Source organism: Lissotriton helveticus, chromosome 2_1, assembly GCF_964261635.1.
Source record: "Lissotriton helveticus chromosome 2_1, aLisHel1.1, whole genome shotgun sequence".
NCBI lineage: Eukaryota > Metazoa > Chordata > Amphibia > Caudata > Salamandridae > Lissotriton > Lissotriton helveticus.
In genome coordinates this window covers 690,856,491-690,873,071 of record NC_136059.1, presented here as the reverse complement: position 1 = coordinate 690,873,071, position 16,581 = coordinate 690,856,491, and the positions used below count along the sequence as shown (strand labels likewise).

The 16,581-nt window shown below is 42.5% G+C and overlaps 1 protein-coding gene across 3 annotated transcripts in view; it reads left to right on the top strand.

Moving 5' to 3' along the window:
- Positions 1-16,581, top strand: part of MCTP1 (multiple C2 and transmembrane domain containing 1) — a 2,466,151-nt gene that overhangs the window by 1,436,996 nt on the left and 1,012,574 nt on the right. For all 3 annotated transcript variants that reach the window (XM_078675397.1, XM_078675396.1, XM_078675394.1), the window contains one exon: positions 922-1,052. In XM_078675397.1, coding sequence (XP_078531523.1) covers positions 922-1,052 — 131 coding nt within the window. The remainder of the gene's footprint in view (positions 1-921; positions 1,053-16,581) is intronic.

Below are 16,581 nucleotides of genomic sequence, written 5' to 3'. Positions count from 1 at the left end.
CACTATTTTGACTGAAATCTTCAAAGCTACATGTCTCTGGTTCTACTGATGTGATCTTTGTCGCTTTGGTCTTGTGATATTATTTAAAAGATACCCACTGTTTCTAATTTGGTGTGGATTTTTTCTTGTGTTGTGTTATCACATTATTACTGTTTGAATACCTGCATAAATACTTTATACATTGCCTCTAAGTTAAGCCTGACTGCGCTGGGCCAAGTTACCAGAGGACTGAGCACAGATTAATTTGTAGTTTGCTTGTGGCTTCACCTTGACGAGGATTGTTGTTGCTGTTTAAGTAGGGTTTCACCCCCTCAACCAGTAACCCAATTTCTTACATATACTATACATAATATTTATACTTCTGTATATTTCAGGAAACTACACCTAGAAATAACTGACATTTACTAGTATTATAAATCAGTGCAACCACGGCACTCCACTGCATCTCAGTTCAATGCTCGTGATAATCGCACGAAGGACGTCGCCTACTTCTATCCCCAGTGTTCACTAGGCCCAGGGTATGACCTTTGGAAATGTCATGTGCCCAGGACTTCACCATCAGTATCCGCTGTGCAGGACTTGTTATGCCCTGTCAAGCTTTGGTGTCATACTGTTAACTGTTCTTTGTTTCGGCAAAACACTCCTATGCGAAGTTGAAATGTAAAACAAAGTTTTAAGATCCACAGATAGCTAGCTATGCGTCCTCTTTGTTAATTTGAACGAAAATTGACATTCGTACCCGAGGCGCCCAGATACTTTATATTGTGTCAACGTCTGTCAATGAGTGAGACAACATTACTATCAACAAAAAAAGCATGTATTCCTAACGCTTGTGTGTGTGTGTGTGTATTTGTTTTGATAGGTGTGCACAAATACACCGAAGACTAACCAGGAGTTTAACTACTGTATTCTCTGTTTTAGACGATGCCAAAAACGTTAAATCCTCAGTGGAGGGAACAATTTGACCTTCACCTCTACGAAGAACGTGGTGGAATCGTTGATATCACGGTGTGGGACAAGGATGCCGGGAAAAGAGATGACTTTATCGGCAGGTTGGTAAAATTGCAGTATGCCTGTATTCCGAGTCCAAAAATTGAGAATTAAAGGAAATGCTGTACCTTTTAACTTCTTACAAAACTCGCTATAAAAAAAATCGAGAATGTGGTCATCATGCGAATAGACAGTACCTAGTCTTCCCCGGTAGGTGGCAGCGTTTACCAGAAGATGTCAGAGAATTTCATATGTAGAAAGATATAGAATCGAGTGCTGTTTTAGTCAGGTGTATAAGAAACGTTTTAGAATAAATTGCGTTTAAGTAAATATATTTTATCCCCAGAAACAACGAAGTTAGCTCCTGAAAGACGTCACGTCTTCATATTCAACTGAATGAAGTATCAGGATTATTTTGATATATCGGAAAATATACAATATATGAATCGATTCGCAATAGATTAAACTGTTTTAATACGGGTGAGCGCTCAGCATCTGCAGTCAACGTACAATGTGATGGGAACAATGAAACGTGCGGAATTATTTATTTAATGCATTTTTATAAAAAGGACTTTACCCGAAGGTGTCAGAGCTCTGTACAATAGAACCAGTTACGTTACATGAGAGAAATGGTACAAAATAGAACGTCACAAAAATCAACAGGAGAGGTAGAGTAAAACCATATAGGCAATCACAAAATATCAGACACAGCAATCAAGGGTAGGGAATAAATAAGAAGATGTTACAAATTTACAATGATGAATTAACTTCCTGGAGGAATCTGAGAATGAGGGTATTAGTTCTGAAAGTGTCTTTGAAAGAGAAGAGATTTGAGGTCAGCTTTGAAAATCTGGATGGAGGTGTTAGCACGGGATCTATACGCAATATCATTCTTAAGTCATGTAGTTTACTGTTTACGGCTGCAGTGTGAAAAACAGTGAAGGTAACTTGCAGTCGTAGAATGAACGAAGTAATTGTCAACCTTTAGAAAACTGAGCTGGATAATTGTCGCATGTTATGCATCCAGTGGAATTATTCAATGTGCTGACAAGAGTGTGCACCTGCAGAAAGAGCAAAAGTTCCTATGGAATTTTAGATATGAGCAGAGAATTAACATACGTATTTACAAAAAAATGAGTGGGTTCAATTCACTAGCGTAACTTACACTTTTGTGTAACTTTACTCCTATTCGGTATTCACAAAAGTAAACTTAGACCAAAATTCTAACTTTACTACTTTTTGGTATTCACAAAGGTAACCTTCAACCAAAAGCTATCTTACTTCTTTTCGGTATTCACACAGGTAAGCTTAGATCAAAAGACTAACTTTACTATTAGAAACTTACCTTTGGGAATACCGAAAAGGAGTAAAGTTAGACTTGTGGTCTACGTTTAACTTTGTGAATGCTGAAAAGTAATAAAGTTTGACTTTTGGTTTAAGTTTACATTTGTGAATACCGAAATTTAGTAAACGTACATAAAAGTGTAACTTTACTTGTGAATAGTGCCCTGTGCGTTTCTCCTTAGTCCAGTTACGTTTTTATGCGTTGAGGACAAATCATTATATTCCTGTCCTGTGAAAGGAAAAGGGTCGGGCCCTAGATATGCTACAAAAAGATAAGTAGGTGAACTTTTAGCTGCTGTCTAACTGTTCTATACACATTATTATTAAGATTCCATAATCTGGTTTAAAATACATATTGTTTTGTTGAGATATTCCTTTATAGCTGCTGTTTTTTATTTTCTGTGGAATGCAAAAAGGTGATGGAAAAAGTGATTGAATTAATCTCAGCCACTGATAATTACTTGAAGCTTTATCTCAATCCACCGTTTTTTTGCCCACCATGCCACCTCATGACCACCCTGCCATATGCAGATTAGCCTGTTCCTTCTCCAATAAAAACAATCCAGCCCGAGCTGCCAAGACAGGCCCTCTTTGACCGGTAACACAAGCAACCCAAACATGTTTTGTGCTAGTTAGGCCTCATTATTTGGCAGTATCTTAGTTCCAGTGGCAGGGTGAGCATTGGACCGACAGCTGGGCATAATCGTTACACATATGGCTTCTCACTGAGGAATACCAAAGACTGATTTGCATAAGGAAGGTTTCTGTCTAGAAAGGTACAGTAGATGTCAAACGATGGTCTGGAATGCAGCTCTGAGTTTTTGCCACTGCTTGATATTAATTCGAACACTCCTTCCTTCGCCTTATTGTTTTAGCAGTTGACAGCCTAAGTGTGATGGGTATGCCCAGATGTGGGACATGTGCTCACTGTGCCATAGGACTCAAGCAATCCCTCAGTGGCGAGACCTATGTAGATCAAAACAGGTATGGGCTTGCTTATGTTCCCCTCTATAGGACACCTGGTCTGTCAGCTGGGGATAGACTGTTTCTCTTGGACCAGGACCAAGTCTGATTTGCATAATGTGGTTCTCTGTGTAGAATGGCACAGTGGGTACAAGCAAATGGTCTGAAATCTGTCTGAGAATAATTCAGGCTTTCACCTTGTTTTTGCAGACAGATTTGTATTTCCTTGGCATTGCATGTTGTTTAATGTTACATTATTTAATACTGTCTTCTCTACTATGCATATTTAAATTATTTTATTTCATATTGTGCCAACATGGCTCTAGAATGTGCGTTTAAGCGATTTACAACTCATACAAGGGTACAGGTTGAATAATACAAGAAAAGTACACTTGCCCACAGGCTCTTTACCTATGTGAGATAATTAACAACAAAGAGTAAACACAAGGCAACAGTACAAAAGAAAGACATACATAAATACATTGGTGCTTTGATTATTCGAGATATTAATAACAAATAAAAAGTGAAAAGCCAGGCAACAATACCAAATGGAAATATATTTGCAAAGGGAGAGATTAAATGTCAGGTACTTTAAATGGTTAAACTGAAAACTCTTCCAAATACGGTGAGAAGCTTAAATTGCAAGTAATGATTTAAGAAACCAGTAAGTGAGCCAGTAATGCAAAGTGTAACCAAAAGAAAAGTACCCATGGAACAGTCCGGATAAGAGAGTAAAATATATATAGAATAGTAAAGAATACAACAACATTTTCGTTACCTGTAATCAGGACTGAAGGAAAATGTAAAAATCAAGACAAAGCTGAGAAAGACTTGCACACTAGAAATGAGAAGAAGGTGTATTTAATGGAGCAGGTTAAGGGTGTACAACCAAATCAGAAGGGTGAAACAGTATGTCAGCAATTACGAAGATGGTTAGGGGGTTCCAGAATGGAAGTATCTGAGAAACACAACATTTTAAGCACGGTAATGTGGAGAGCAGGGGAAGTGAGTTGCGCAAATTCTAGCAGTGCAGCCAGCAGGCAGATGAGACATGCTGTTTTCTGAATGTTAGTAGATCCAGCCGGAAGGATACCAATTAAAAATGATACTTAAAATGTTTTAATTAAAATTGAAAATGATAAAAAAAATCACTTATTTAATAATGTATTTATTTAAGTAATATTTACTAAATTAAAATTATTAAAACGTTTTAAAATAATTAAATTAATGAATTAAAAATTCATGCTTAAAAATTGTTGGTCTCCAGACATTTTGATCTTTTTAGGCAAATAATGAGAAGCACCTGCATGAATGACTTGCCCATAATGCATCTAATCTTGAGGACTGATCTAGCTGAATCGAGGTCCTCTTTTGCTTCCAGAGAGAAAATTAGATGCCTTCATTCGTCCTAGGTGCACTTTTGGTCGGCCAATTAGGAGGGAGCTTGTAGTATCTTCCCGTTGTATTTATAATGTTCCCTTTTACTTGGTTCCTAGCTGCTCAGCCAGTGTGAGTGTTCTGTATGGAATGTTGGTGTGATGGACATGAGTGGAATGCTTGGGTGCCTGGTGTGTGTGTTCACAATTGGAAGATGGGCTGAGCAGCAGGCTGGCTGCTCCTGGTGAGGCTGCTTCCATTGATGTTATAGACTCAAATAAATAACTTAAAAGACACTACTTGGCTACGTATCCTGTCTCAACTCTACGCATGGAACTTGTTACATTTTGGCGATGATTTGGAGACTTATTCACGCATAACAAGTGGGCTCAAGGAAGTTAAAGATGACAAGCCAAGGATCTCTTCAAGTTGGATGGAACCTAAAGAGACTACGAGCGCAGAGAGCACTTGGAACAAGTAGAGGTTCACAAATGACCATACAGATAGCGCAGGTAGATTTCCTGGAGGAAATGGTACTAAAGAGACAACAGAGGCAGTGTGGAGACAGATGGATAAAGATCCACAAGGAACCAATGAAATGGAGCATCAAGAAACAAGTGAAACTTGAGCAAAAAGCCTCGCAGCCCCACTAGTGTCCATTACACTGGACAGCCCCAGCCAAGGCATGCTATGCTCTACTTCTCCACAACTGCTGAACTGCAATGTAACAAACATTGAGTTTTATTTTCTGGCTCGACATCAAAAATAACCTGCAAGTGTGAATTAGATGGTTCATATACTCAGTGACTCTGGCACTCCTTATTCTCACTAGTGACCTCATGAGCATCAATTTGCAGTTCAAATTGAAGTATTGTGCACCAGGTCGGTGTGCATTTTCACCTAGTGCATGTGTTGCACCTCATTCAGCCCTTGACACCGTTTTTTGTTTGTGTGAGAATTTACAGCATTTACTGAATTGTTTCCAGTTGACTGACGAAGATGTCAACATGGGTGCAGCTGTTTTGATCCACGTTGATGTGACAGGGACTGTGAGTCGTTATGGTGATTCTCACCTCTCCTGTTTACCCCCTATGTGGATCGTTACACCGTTATCCAGAGATTTAAACATTTAAAACAGTGTGTGCATCTCACCATTGTCATGGAGTCGCGTGTCGCTGCTGTGGGATCTTCGGTTCACGTCTTTAGTTGTACACCGCTTTTTGCTGCTGCGGGACGCTTTGCAGCACGGTAACGCCGGGAGCCATTCGGCACAGCATTCTCTACGTGCCACCATCTTGGCGAATCTAGATAAGAGGCAAGACAAGGTTGTGCTTTTTTCTCACATTTTGTGTTTGTATCTTCAACTTCTTTTGGATGGAGATCTACCCTGGGTAACAACAGCCCAAGTAATTGATGGTTTTATTTTGAGGAAACATAATTTGTGCTTGCAGTTCTGTTGACCCTCTAATGTTTGTTCCAACGGAGTGTTCTCAGGTACTGTTTCATTAGCCCACGTGAACTCCTGCTGTTTGTTCGCGTCTGCCTGAAGGTCTTGGCAGAGTATGAGCTTTGGTATACTTCATTCAGTCTGCCACACATGTTTTGCAATATATGGGCCAATTAGTTATCTGCCATTTCAACCCTTTATAGACATTGACTTTAGTTTTATGACAAAGCCTGTGCGTATGGTCTGACAACTTCATAAGTAACATTCATGTTCTTAAAGCATCCTTGCCTGCAACTGTTTATTAATGTAATATGACTTATGTTGCACGCTTGCTGGGGTCATTACTCTTGGCAAACTGACTATGTATCTGGGGTTTAGTGGTACTCATCTTTATATTTTTGGTCATGGGTATATGTCACCTTGTGCTGCACTTGTGTGTGTTGTCTTTTTGGGTGTATTGTCCCTTAAGCGCTGCGAGGCCTCCGGGTAGTTACGCGCTATATAAGTGCAATTTTTCATTTCATTTCATTTCTTACAAGATGGTGGTCATATAGTTTTTTCTGTTGTTTTTGGCTTGTTGAGTTGCAAAGCCTGTATCCCTTGCTTAAGGGATGGAATGAAGTTTTAGTCCCACTTCCACGTTGTGCTGGTTGTGTAATGTGTATCAGTCACTTTGTGCTGTATGTTGCTCTTCTAGTGTGTTGTAGTGGGTTTTAGTCCCATCTACGCAGGTTGTAAGGGGTTTTAGTCCCACTTACGCAGTTTGTAGTGGGTGTTAGTTCCATCTAATCAGCTTGTAGTGGGTGTTAGTTCCACCTACATTATTAGTAATAGGTGTGAGTCGCATCTACAGTTTGCATTATGGGTTGTAGTCCCATTTTAGCATGTTTGGTCCTTTACATTAGGGGTGGCAAGTTGGGTTTTAGTCCCTTCTCCACATTTTTTTCCCTTGGTTGTGTTCCTTACATAGGAGTACGTAGATGTGTGCAGTCCACCCATAATGAGGAGTACATACATGGGTGCGGTCCACCCGTAGTGTTTTTGTCAATAGTATGGAGTATGTACATAGGTGTGGTCCACCCATATTCTTTGTGTTCTGGGGGTGCGTTACTCCCATGTGTCTCGTCACAGTGTTAGAGTTCTCGGGGTCTGTTTCTACCATGTTTCTCTGCACATTGTTTCACAAGGTGTTATCTCACTATTTGTCATTGAGCTTAACGTTCGTTGAACTTTCTTTTTGTTTTATCTTTAAAGGAGGAGGATGGCGATAGTTTGTGTGTAGCTTTAGATTCTTCTTTCCTCCTTTGTCTAGTCTTGTTTCCCTCTCGTTATGTGGTTTTTACCATTCATCCCTGGGTTATGGGCTTCTGACTTCATTTGTACATTGTTGTGTTTAGCTGTTTTCATTTTAGCATTGTTTAATTATTTTTCAGTTTTAAGGGGAGAAGATAATATAGTATCTTCCTGTTGTATTTATAATGTTCCCTTTTACCTAGTCCCTAGCTGCTCAGCCAGTGTGAGTGTTTGTATGGAATGTTGGTGTGATGGACATGAATGGAATGCTTGGGTGCCTGGTGTGTGTTTTGATGGTTGGAAGATGGGCTGAGCAGCTAGCAGCCTGCTTCTGGTGGGGCTGCTACCATTGATGTATGGACTCAAATAAATAACTTAAAAGACACTACTTGGCTACGCATGCTGTGTCACCTCTACGCATGGAACCTACTTGTTACAGAGCTATAAGTAGATAAGAGAGACCAAGAGATTGTACTGGGACGAACTGTCTAACCATCTACAATAGTGCAATTTGAAATCAATCACTCTTGACTTTTGTGGAAGTGAGCTGATTTGTGGAAGTGACGGAAGTGACGGCAGAGAGAGCAGAGCGTGACAGGCGCGCTTTGCGGGAGGATCTCGCTGCTCATCACCAGCACTGACACCACCACACATTGATCGCCGGTGGCCTGAATATGGCAGCTGATCCTGGGCAGCCTGGAGCAGAATTGGAGCAGAGCAGAGTCGGAGTGATGTACAACCTGCAACGCACATCCCGCAGTAAGGCTAGTGCCGCAATCCCATCGGTGGAGCAGAAGCGACCAGTGTTAGACTGGTGCAGCTTGTGCCACCAGAGGCTTGCCTCCACAGTGCAGCGCAGTTCATCTCGCCACTTCCAACTGCCCTCTGTCTCTTTACTGTCTCCTCACTGTGTGTTGCCTGACGCCTTACTGTGCAGTTAGCTCCCTGCTGATTCACAGCTTCTCCAGCCTCTAGCCCCAATTGCGTACCACAAAGTCAGTGCTGGAGGTGGGGTGGTTTGATGTAAGTGCCCCCAGCACCCCAGATAAAATACATTGAGCACTTTAGCTAGGGGGAGCGCAGCAATTTAAGAGACCTGCCGCAGAGCATGGCCCCCCAGATCCTGCAGAAGCGGACCTATTAGGCTCGGTCAAGCTTGTGAGGTACTTGGTGAGACCCTCTTGTCTTGTGCGTGGAGTACCGGAATACCCAAGCCCTAAGTCAGCAAACAGCACTTTAACATACAAGCGCTTAGTGTTGCAAGGGAAAGCAAGTCATAAGCAGGATCTGCGTCTGCAAGCCCAGCAGCCTTTTGTACCAATACATCATCTAGTGGGGATCAATGCCTTCTTAAAAACCACAGAAGGAGGCAGCAATAAGACATGAGATTGTTGGGGGCTCAATTTCACATAGCTCACCGAGACTAACCATAAGGCGCCCCCTGCGAAATTTGCCATCCTAAGGTGTGCTGAGGATTTTGACAGTCTGTCGGCGGGTGATTGCAGGCCAATGCAGAAAGTTTAGTGGTGCCCTGAGCTTCTGTTCCAATTTGGGATCCTTTACCCCGTTGCATAGCTGGTCTAAAGTTACAGTCCCTCAATATCAAGATCACTAGTAGGCTTAAAAAAAACCACACAAATAAATAAATAAACAAATAAATGACTAACACGATATTTTGCTGTCTGCCTCCCATGGGGCCCTAAAAGAAACCTCGTTCCTGCCCAAACCCCACGGTTGAGACATCAACTTATCCCCCTGCCCCCTCAAGGACCACGTGGAGTTCTGCTCAGATGCAATCGGTCCAGAAGACAACAACTAAGGACTCCCAACAAGACTTAATCACATACCACTTTCAAATTGTTCTGAGCTCATGTGTTTTGCCAATTACTCCCACTACAACTTCACCCAGGACCTGTCCGAGCACATTCACCAGTCCTGATTGTATATGGACTGCTGTGCCTAATGGAAGGCGAAGATCACACTTGTGTCCTGGGGCTAGGGTCGCCCAGGGGTAAAACACAGTAAATCAACAGTATCCTTCAGCTGTTTCCCTAATTTTTTAAGCATTCGAGCAATCAACGCCAGGCCCAGCTCACACGCTAAACAATGAGTATGCAGGGGTATGTGAGAGGAAGGAAGTAGCCTGGGTAATGAGTGTGCAAATTTATTTCAATAGCGCATAAGGGCATGCGGAACCAAAGTGGCACACTCCACCAAATACCTTTGGTCCAACGGTGGAGAAGAGCAGCACAACCAACGAAAAAACTGTTATGGGCGAACTAACTGCTTCCTTTCTACAAAACTTTGAGTCCAAGATAGAAAGAACTCTGGAGCTCACTCCAAAGCTGTCTAGGATCTCGGTAGTCCCCAGGGAATCTTCAACAGAAACACAAGACATAATTCATAGCTACGTTTTACGTTCACCAGTCAACAATGCAGCACAGATCTCCATAACATGTGCATTGCTGTAGCAGTCCACAAAAATGGAGCTACAGATAGATTTCCTGCAATCGATCGTGCACCGTCTGGTCACTTTAAGCAGCAAGATAGACACCATCGAAGAGAGAATACCATTTACTATGAGCCCCACGAAGTGCTCCTGCTCATGGGCAGCCATCGTTGACTGGTGGGTGCCACTGCCAGAGATACTTTGTGAGATTTTAGCAACAGTTAGGGGAACAAATGACAACATAACACCATACAGCCCGAAAGGCTGCTCTGAAGTCACCCTTGCCCCCGTAAGTACAAAGTGGGTACCCTCTAGCTTATCAATAAATATTAGTGACGGTCCTGAGCACATTTTTGTTCCCCAGGTCAGCATCAACCACCACCCTCCCTACTGGAATCAAGCCCCAACTCTGTGGTGGAACCCAAAGAGGCAACAAACAACAAGGCCCTAACCAGTATCGGTGTCCCAGTTGGCCCTTTATCTAGGAGGGCCAAGAAAAAATTGAAGAAACAATACACAAAATCGAAAGCCAAAAAAGCGTTGCTGCAGTCATCTACCTTGAACGATCACACATCAAGAGACAACCTTTCAGACCCACTGTATCTAATGTTCAATTTCAAAGTGAACTCCCACAGCCATCCACTAAGGGAGATGAAGGGCCACGAGGCAATTAAAGGATAGGATGTGTACCCACTTGACCTGTAATTCTTCCATATAGCTGCTACGAGCTGTTGGTTCTGTTCCAATGATACTTAAATAATTACATATGGGAAATTTTTCATATGATCATATTTATTATATTCTTTTCACATCTTTTTTCAGTGTAATTCTTTTACAATTAGAAAAAATGTTTGCAACAGTCTACAAATCCATTTGAACAATTCATTCTATGTATTGTGACAATGCTATTCTACCAGGATGCAATTAACTCAAGAACATATAGGAATGTCTTGCCGCTGATGAAACAAGCACTGTCCTGGTGAGCACTATTGATCAGGTGCTAACAAAGACGAAGATGGATGCCTACACTCAGTTCTCCCCAGTCAAAACCACATGCACTACATTTCATGAGCAAGCAGTAGGCCCTTCTTCTCATCCATACACCTGGCCAACCCCATCCAACAGTCAGCCTTCTGCTGCTTCTAAAATGGATAATAGCCACAAAGGAAACCTCACATCAGGTACCCAAGGACTAGGCCCTTCAATGCCACCTCAGATAAAAAGACTGGCACCAGCTACCTGCTTAGTTCCAAACGTGGCCCCTTGTTTGTATGAGGCAGTGCTTACCCCAAGGTATTATGCAAAAGGGCCATAAGACACTCTGAACTGGAGCAATAGTTTACATTTATTTAGCCATATTCCATCTTTGTCCACAATTCAGCTAGACAACCTTGAGTGGGTAAGATTTCAGAATTGGCAAGGGGACTCCCAAAGGGAATCTACCCTGCTGGCATGTCGGCAACAGTGTCACCTACTAGCAGCACTCAAGGGAGCACCACAGTTTACGCATTGGGGAATAGACACACAACCCTGTGCCTGGAAATATCTGCATGCCTTGCACCATCCCATACAGGGTATGGAGGCCTACTCAGGTTTTGCACGGCACAAACCGCAATAACCACAGTGGGAGAAATTCCAATGCTTTTCCCAAGACTCCCAAGGATCTCTGAATGACCTGGAGCAATAACCAATGGCCTCGTATCTTTGGAACCCAATAGGTGACCCTGTGGAGGATGGAAGCCATCACAGGTGTCAATCCTAGCAACAAGCTTAGACAGGCAGAACCGAAACGCCCCAAGGAAGAAGGCTGCCCTCAAAAACAAACAATAATTTCATGGAATGTAGCTGGGGCAAAAAAATTCTTGAAGAAAAAGCCGTTCATGATGACCTTGCTCTGCTTGGAAAAAAGTTGTAAACAGGCATGTGCAATTAATGTTGAACAGGACATTGGTAGTCTTCGACCTGGCACCCTGACCGAGGCGCTCGATGCATCCTACATCTCTGGGAACGCACAGTCATACTTTAACCCCTTCCGTGCGGCCGCGATTCCCCCCGTGTGCGGCAGCCGCACGAACAGGGCGGGGCCGTGACGAACCCCAGCCGTCATCAGCACACGAGCACCGTGGAGCGTGACGGCTGGGGTTCGTCACCAGCATGGAAGGGGTTAAACAAGCCCTCTCAATCCAGGCTCGTACGAAATTTCTTTTTATGAGCAAATTGCACTGCCAATTTCAGATTTGAATCCTGGTTGGGCCCTACAAAATGAGGTAATCCCGCGTAGGTTATATAACTACTGAAAGGAATCCGGGCTCCATCTGTTGTGCTGCTGTCCTAAACTGTCAGAGGAATGACACCGCCTGTTCCACCCACTATGTGGTTCAAAAGGGGCTAAGTGCTGTAAGGAGGCGTCAGATATGTGCTTTACTGAAAATATACCAGGCACTTTAGCGAGACTGGGTAGATTTACGAGTTTAATTTGCTCTTCACTCATTGAAGCGAGGAGAATAGCCACTTGCCATAGAACCCAGAACAGCATCCAGTTTCTAGCTCTTAGGAGAGCCACCAACAGGAATTGACAAACTCAAGGGACATGTGCAGTATCCTCCATGGTCATGTGTCTTCATGATATGGGGATTGTCAACCTAGAACACATGATCATCTGCTGCACACAAATATTTTGAGGGCTCTACTAGCAGGAGGTCTTCTTAGCTGCACATGGCATATTGCACTTTACCTCTTTATCTGTAAAATAGTGGGCACTGTTTTTACTTCATTAATGTAGGGCTGGATTTAACTCTTTTTATACTTATGAAATAATATAGTCGACATCGTTTTTTCATTTTTGAAACTTCATTCTGGTTGTAGTATTCTATTTTAAGCTAAAATGTATTGTACAGTCCTTGGTCTTGCAATGGTTTTAATCAATCGAATATTAATGAATAAAAATGACAAGGGGTGCACTCTTGACTATGCTGTTTATTTGGGATTGGAGGTTAAGTCTTTTGTTGAGAGTAATAACGGATGGTTTCGAGCTATCAACGATCACTGGTTACTATTAAGAGTAAAAGTTAATCCATTGTTATGTTTTTGCTGAAACGATTACTACCTTCCTGTAGCAACTACTACCTCATTGTAAAGCGCTGCGTCACTCTGGTCCTGAGTCCAGCCAGCACTATACTAAAAGCAAGGAAATAAATAAAATACACAAAATTGTTATTTCAAGCAAAGAGTATAGATACTGCTGATATGTACAGCATCATCTTTTTGAGGACAGCAGGAAAGATGTTCAACACACAGTCCATCACCATGTATTTATATTTGTCTTTCTAGAGCACACAGTTTGTAGAAGTAGGTAGCAGGCTCTATTTTGGTGAAGTAGTGGCTGCCACAGTCAGGTCTCTCATTATCTCTGCACGTATCCGTGAGTGTAAACTAATCTCTGGGTCTGGCTTTCTGCTGCTCTGACCCTCTCCATGTTCCTTGCACTGCAGCACTAATGCAGCTGAGGAATAGATATAATTCCCTGAGATTGAACGAATATGATCAATGCTTCTTTTTCTTTAGGGGTGGGATTCCCAGCTCTTGAGCCCCGAGTGGCTGATTCCTCTTTTGAAGAATCCCTTCACCCCTCTCATTTTGACCTCACCAATTTGTATCCTAGATCCCATCTTTGCTCTGCCACTACACTTCTCAAAAGTGGCCAACATAGGCCATTTACAGAAGCATACAGTCTCCTAACATTCTCTCAGACAGGTCTCCCAGGACTGTTGAGACAGAAGGTGCACAGATATGCCTCCCTACAGTCATCGATGGACTAATGATGGAGGTGTTTGGGCCCTTAACCATTTTGCTGGTCGCAATATTCCAGTTCCAAGCTGAGACTTTCACAGTTTTGTTGCATTGTGGTAGTTGTTTATCTTGAGTCACTTACGAGCAGTACTTAATTTGAGCTGGTGCTTTCCGAGGCTCTGCACCAGCACTTAATCATCAACACCGGTGCTTGAGCAACAGTTAAGGCACATTCATTTTTGGTAGGCACAGGGAGATTAAGTGATTCGCTGAGAATCAAAGGATGTTGAGCCAACGCCGGGATGCGCACATGGTTCCCCAGTTCCGGGGTCGCCAGCTCTGGCCATTACACCATATCCTATCTCCACCTGTAGGGTTTCATGGCTTCTGTTTTAGGCGGCGCTAACCGGAGAAATGGGCTGGTGGAAGCTTCCTCCTGATGATAGCCCCAGCACCTATTTTTCTACAAATTAACCACTGCTTGCGAGAAATAATTGAGAAAGGAATCCTATCATGTCCCTAATGCCTTCCCAGTTGCTCGTGCAAAATGGTTTCAATGTCCTCGTGAGAAAAAGCAAAGTAAGAAATCCGCTTGTTTACAAAATGCTCTCAAGCTATCAATGGCAATTAACATTTGCAACAGAAAACTGCATGTATGTAGGCATCATAACAGTGGCACACTCCGTGAACTCCAAGTAGATCAATACCCGGGGATTTCGTGAGTCTACTCTACGCTAATGTAATACAAGTTTTGCACAATTTCTTTGTATGTGAATTACTTACTGATTAGAGTTTTCCTTGTTTACTCTGTCATTATTTAAAATATTACTACTTATTACTTGTACATTAACAAACTCCATGTTATCCTAAATTAAATACGCACGTATTCACTTACTTTCCCCGATAATAGTACAGTTAGTCTTGCATTGCTATATTTTTTTTCCTAATTATTGCAGAATTCAATTACATGGCGTAGAATTTCATCCTGCTCAGACAGTGAAATGTTACCGTAATAATGCAATTCTTGTCTTATTATTACTTTTAATTACAATCAAGTGATCTTTTAAAGCAATAAATCCTTAGAGGCACTAATAATGTCTAATTTTCTCATTAGTAACACAGTTCCAGCCTAATTATTACGTTTAAGTGAACTAATTTGAAGATACCTAAGTACTTACATCTACCAGAAGTTTACCACTATTTTTTATTTTAGCATTTTGTTATAGCATCAATATTGTCCCTTCTACTAAAACACTATTCTTGACCGGTATGCCCAGACTTGGGCTCTGTGCTCTCTCTGCCACTGAACTCATTCTGCAGCTCACTGATGAACACTAAAAGGCTGAAACTGCACTGGGGTTCACTGGGTTCCCATGAGGAAGGACCTGGCCTTCCAGTTCTAGCTGGACTGTTCCTATAAGAGCCGGGACAAGACTCATTTACATATGGCTGGTATCTGTCTAGAGAGGCATGGTTAGCAAACCTAATATGACCTTCAACGCGTCCAAAGGTATTACCAGTGACTGAGATCAATTCAGGCATACCATCCAGCTCTTTTTTGTTTTTCTAAAGTTTTCAAACTTGTGGCCTGGAGATCATAACAGGTGTCATCTATACGTTTACTAAGTAAGACACAGACAAATAAATGTGAATCTAACCTGCAGTCTAAAATTCCAGCTTATAATTTGTTGCAAACGTAGTTCTGCATTGTGAGGCCACACACAAGTAGTTGCATTTTCATCTGGAAAAATTAAGGAATGCTAGTAAGAATTTTGAAACTTTGTTAGGATTACCAGACGTTTGTCATCAAAATGGAAAGAACATGGCATTGTGGGTTAGAAAAGACTCATGATACCCACCCTAGGCACACCACCGTGGACTCCCGTTGGTATCTAGTTTTTAGAAATTTCTGGGTTTGGTAGTTGTCTCCTGGTTGTGGGCGACCTGAGCTTGGAAAATACAACCATTCAGCATGGCAAGTGGGTCGAAATTGGGATTTAGCTCTACTCTACTGCAAAAAGGCTGGGTTGCACTTTTTGAGGTGGGTGTATGCCCATTGACAGTGTGGGACATCCTCACCCCTTTGTGTTGCCTAATTGTAAAATCCCTGGTGTCTAGTGTGTTTCTCCCTCTCCTCTCTGGAGCAAAGTAGAGGCAACCTCCCAAATTGGGACAGATCTATCTGCCCAAGGGGGACAACAATTCTCTATTGATCCTTCTGGGGTGGGCATATTGGTGGATGGCAGGGCAGGACACCCCAACCTTTTTTGTTTTAGTGCCATATTGAAATCCCTGGTGAGTAGGCTTTCTGCCTCCACTGGGACAAGTTGAGGGCAAGCCCCTTCTCTGCCCCTGGTGGGGGGGGGGGGCAAACACTAGTTTGACCCTTTTGGGATGGGCGTATGGCACAATGCTAGGGTGGGACACACACTCCTTTCATTTACCCAGTTGGTAATTCTCTGGTTTCGAGTGGGCTTTCTACCACATACCCACAGGGGCAGATTAGTGGCAACATCCTCAGGACAAACCTATCTGGTTGAAAGGGGTCAGAAAGTTTCTATTGCCCCTTCAGGGTTGGGATGTTAGCTTGATTGCAGGGTGGTTGCCCCATACTTTTGTTTTTTTTGGCACTGTTTCACATTTCTGGTGTCTAGTAGGCTTCTGCTCCCTGGGGCATATTGGGGGTAAACCCCTCTCTGCCCTCCCCCAGGAAGGTAGAAAGACTGGTTAGCCTGTTTTGAGGTTGGGTATGGCCCAATGACCGGTTGGACAACCACACCCCTTTGTTATGAAATGCCTAGTCTGATGGGCTTTCTGCCAGTCCATGGGAAAATTGGGGACAGACACCCTGTAAAAACATTTTTATTATTTAGGGTGGGTGGCTACCCATCTGATGAAATAGTCATAAATAGTCACAATGCCTGTCATT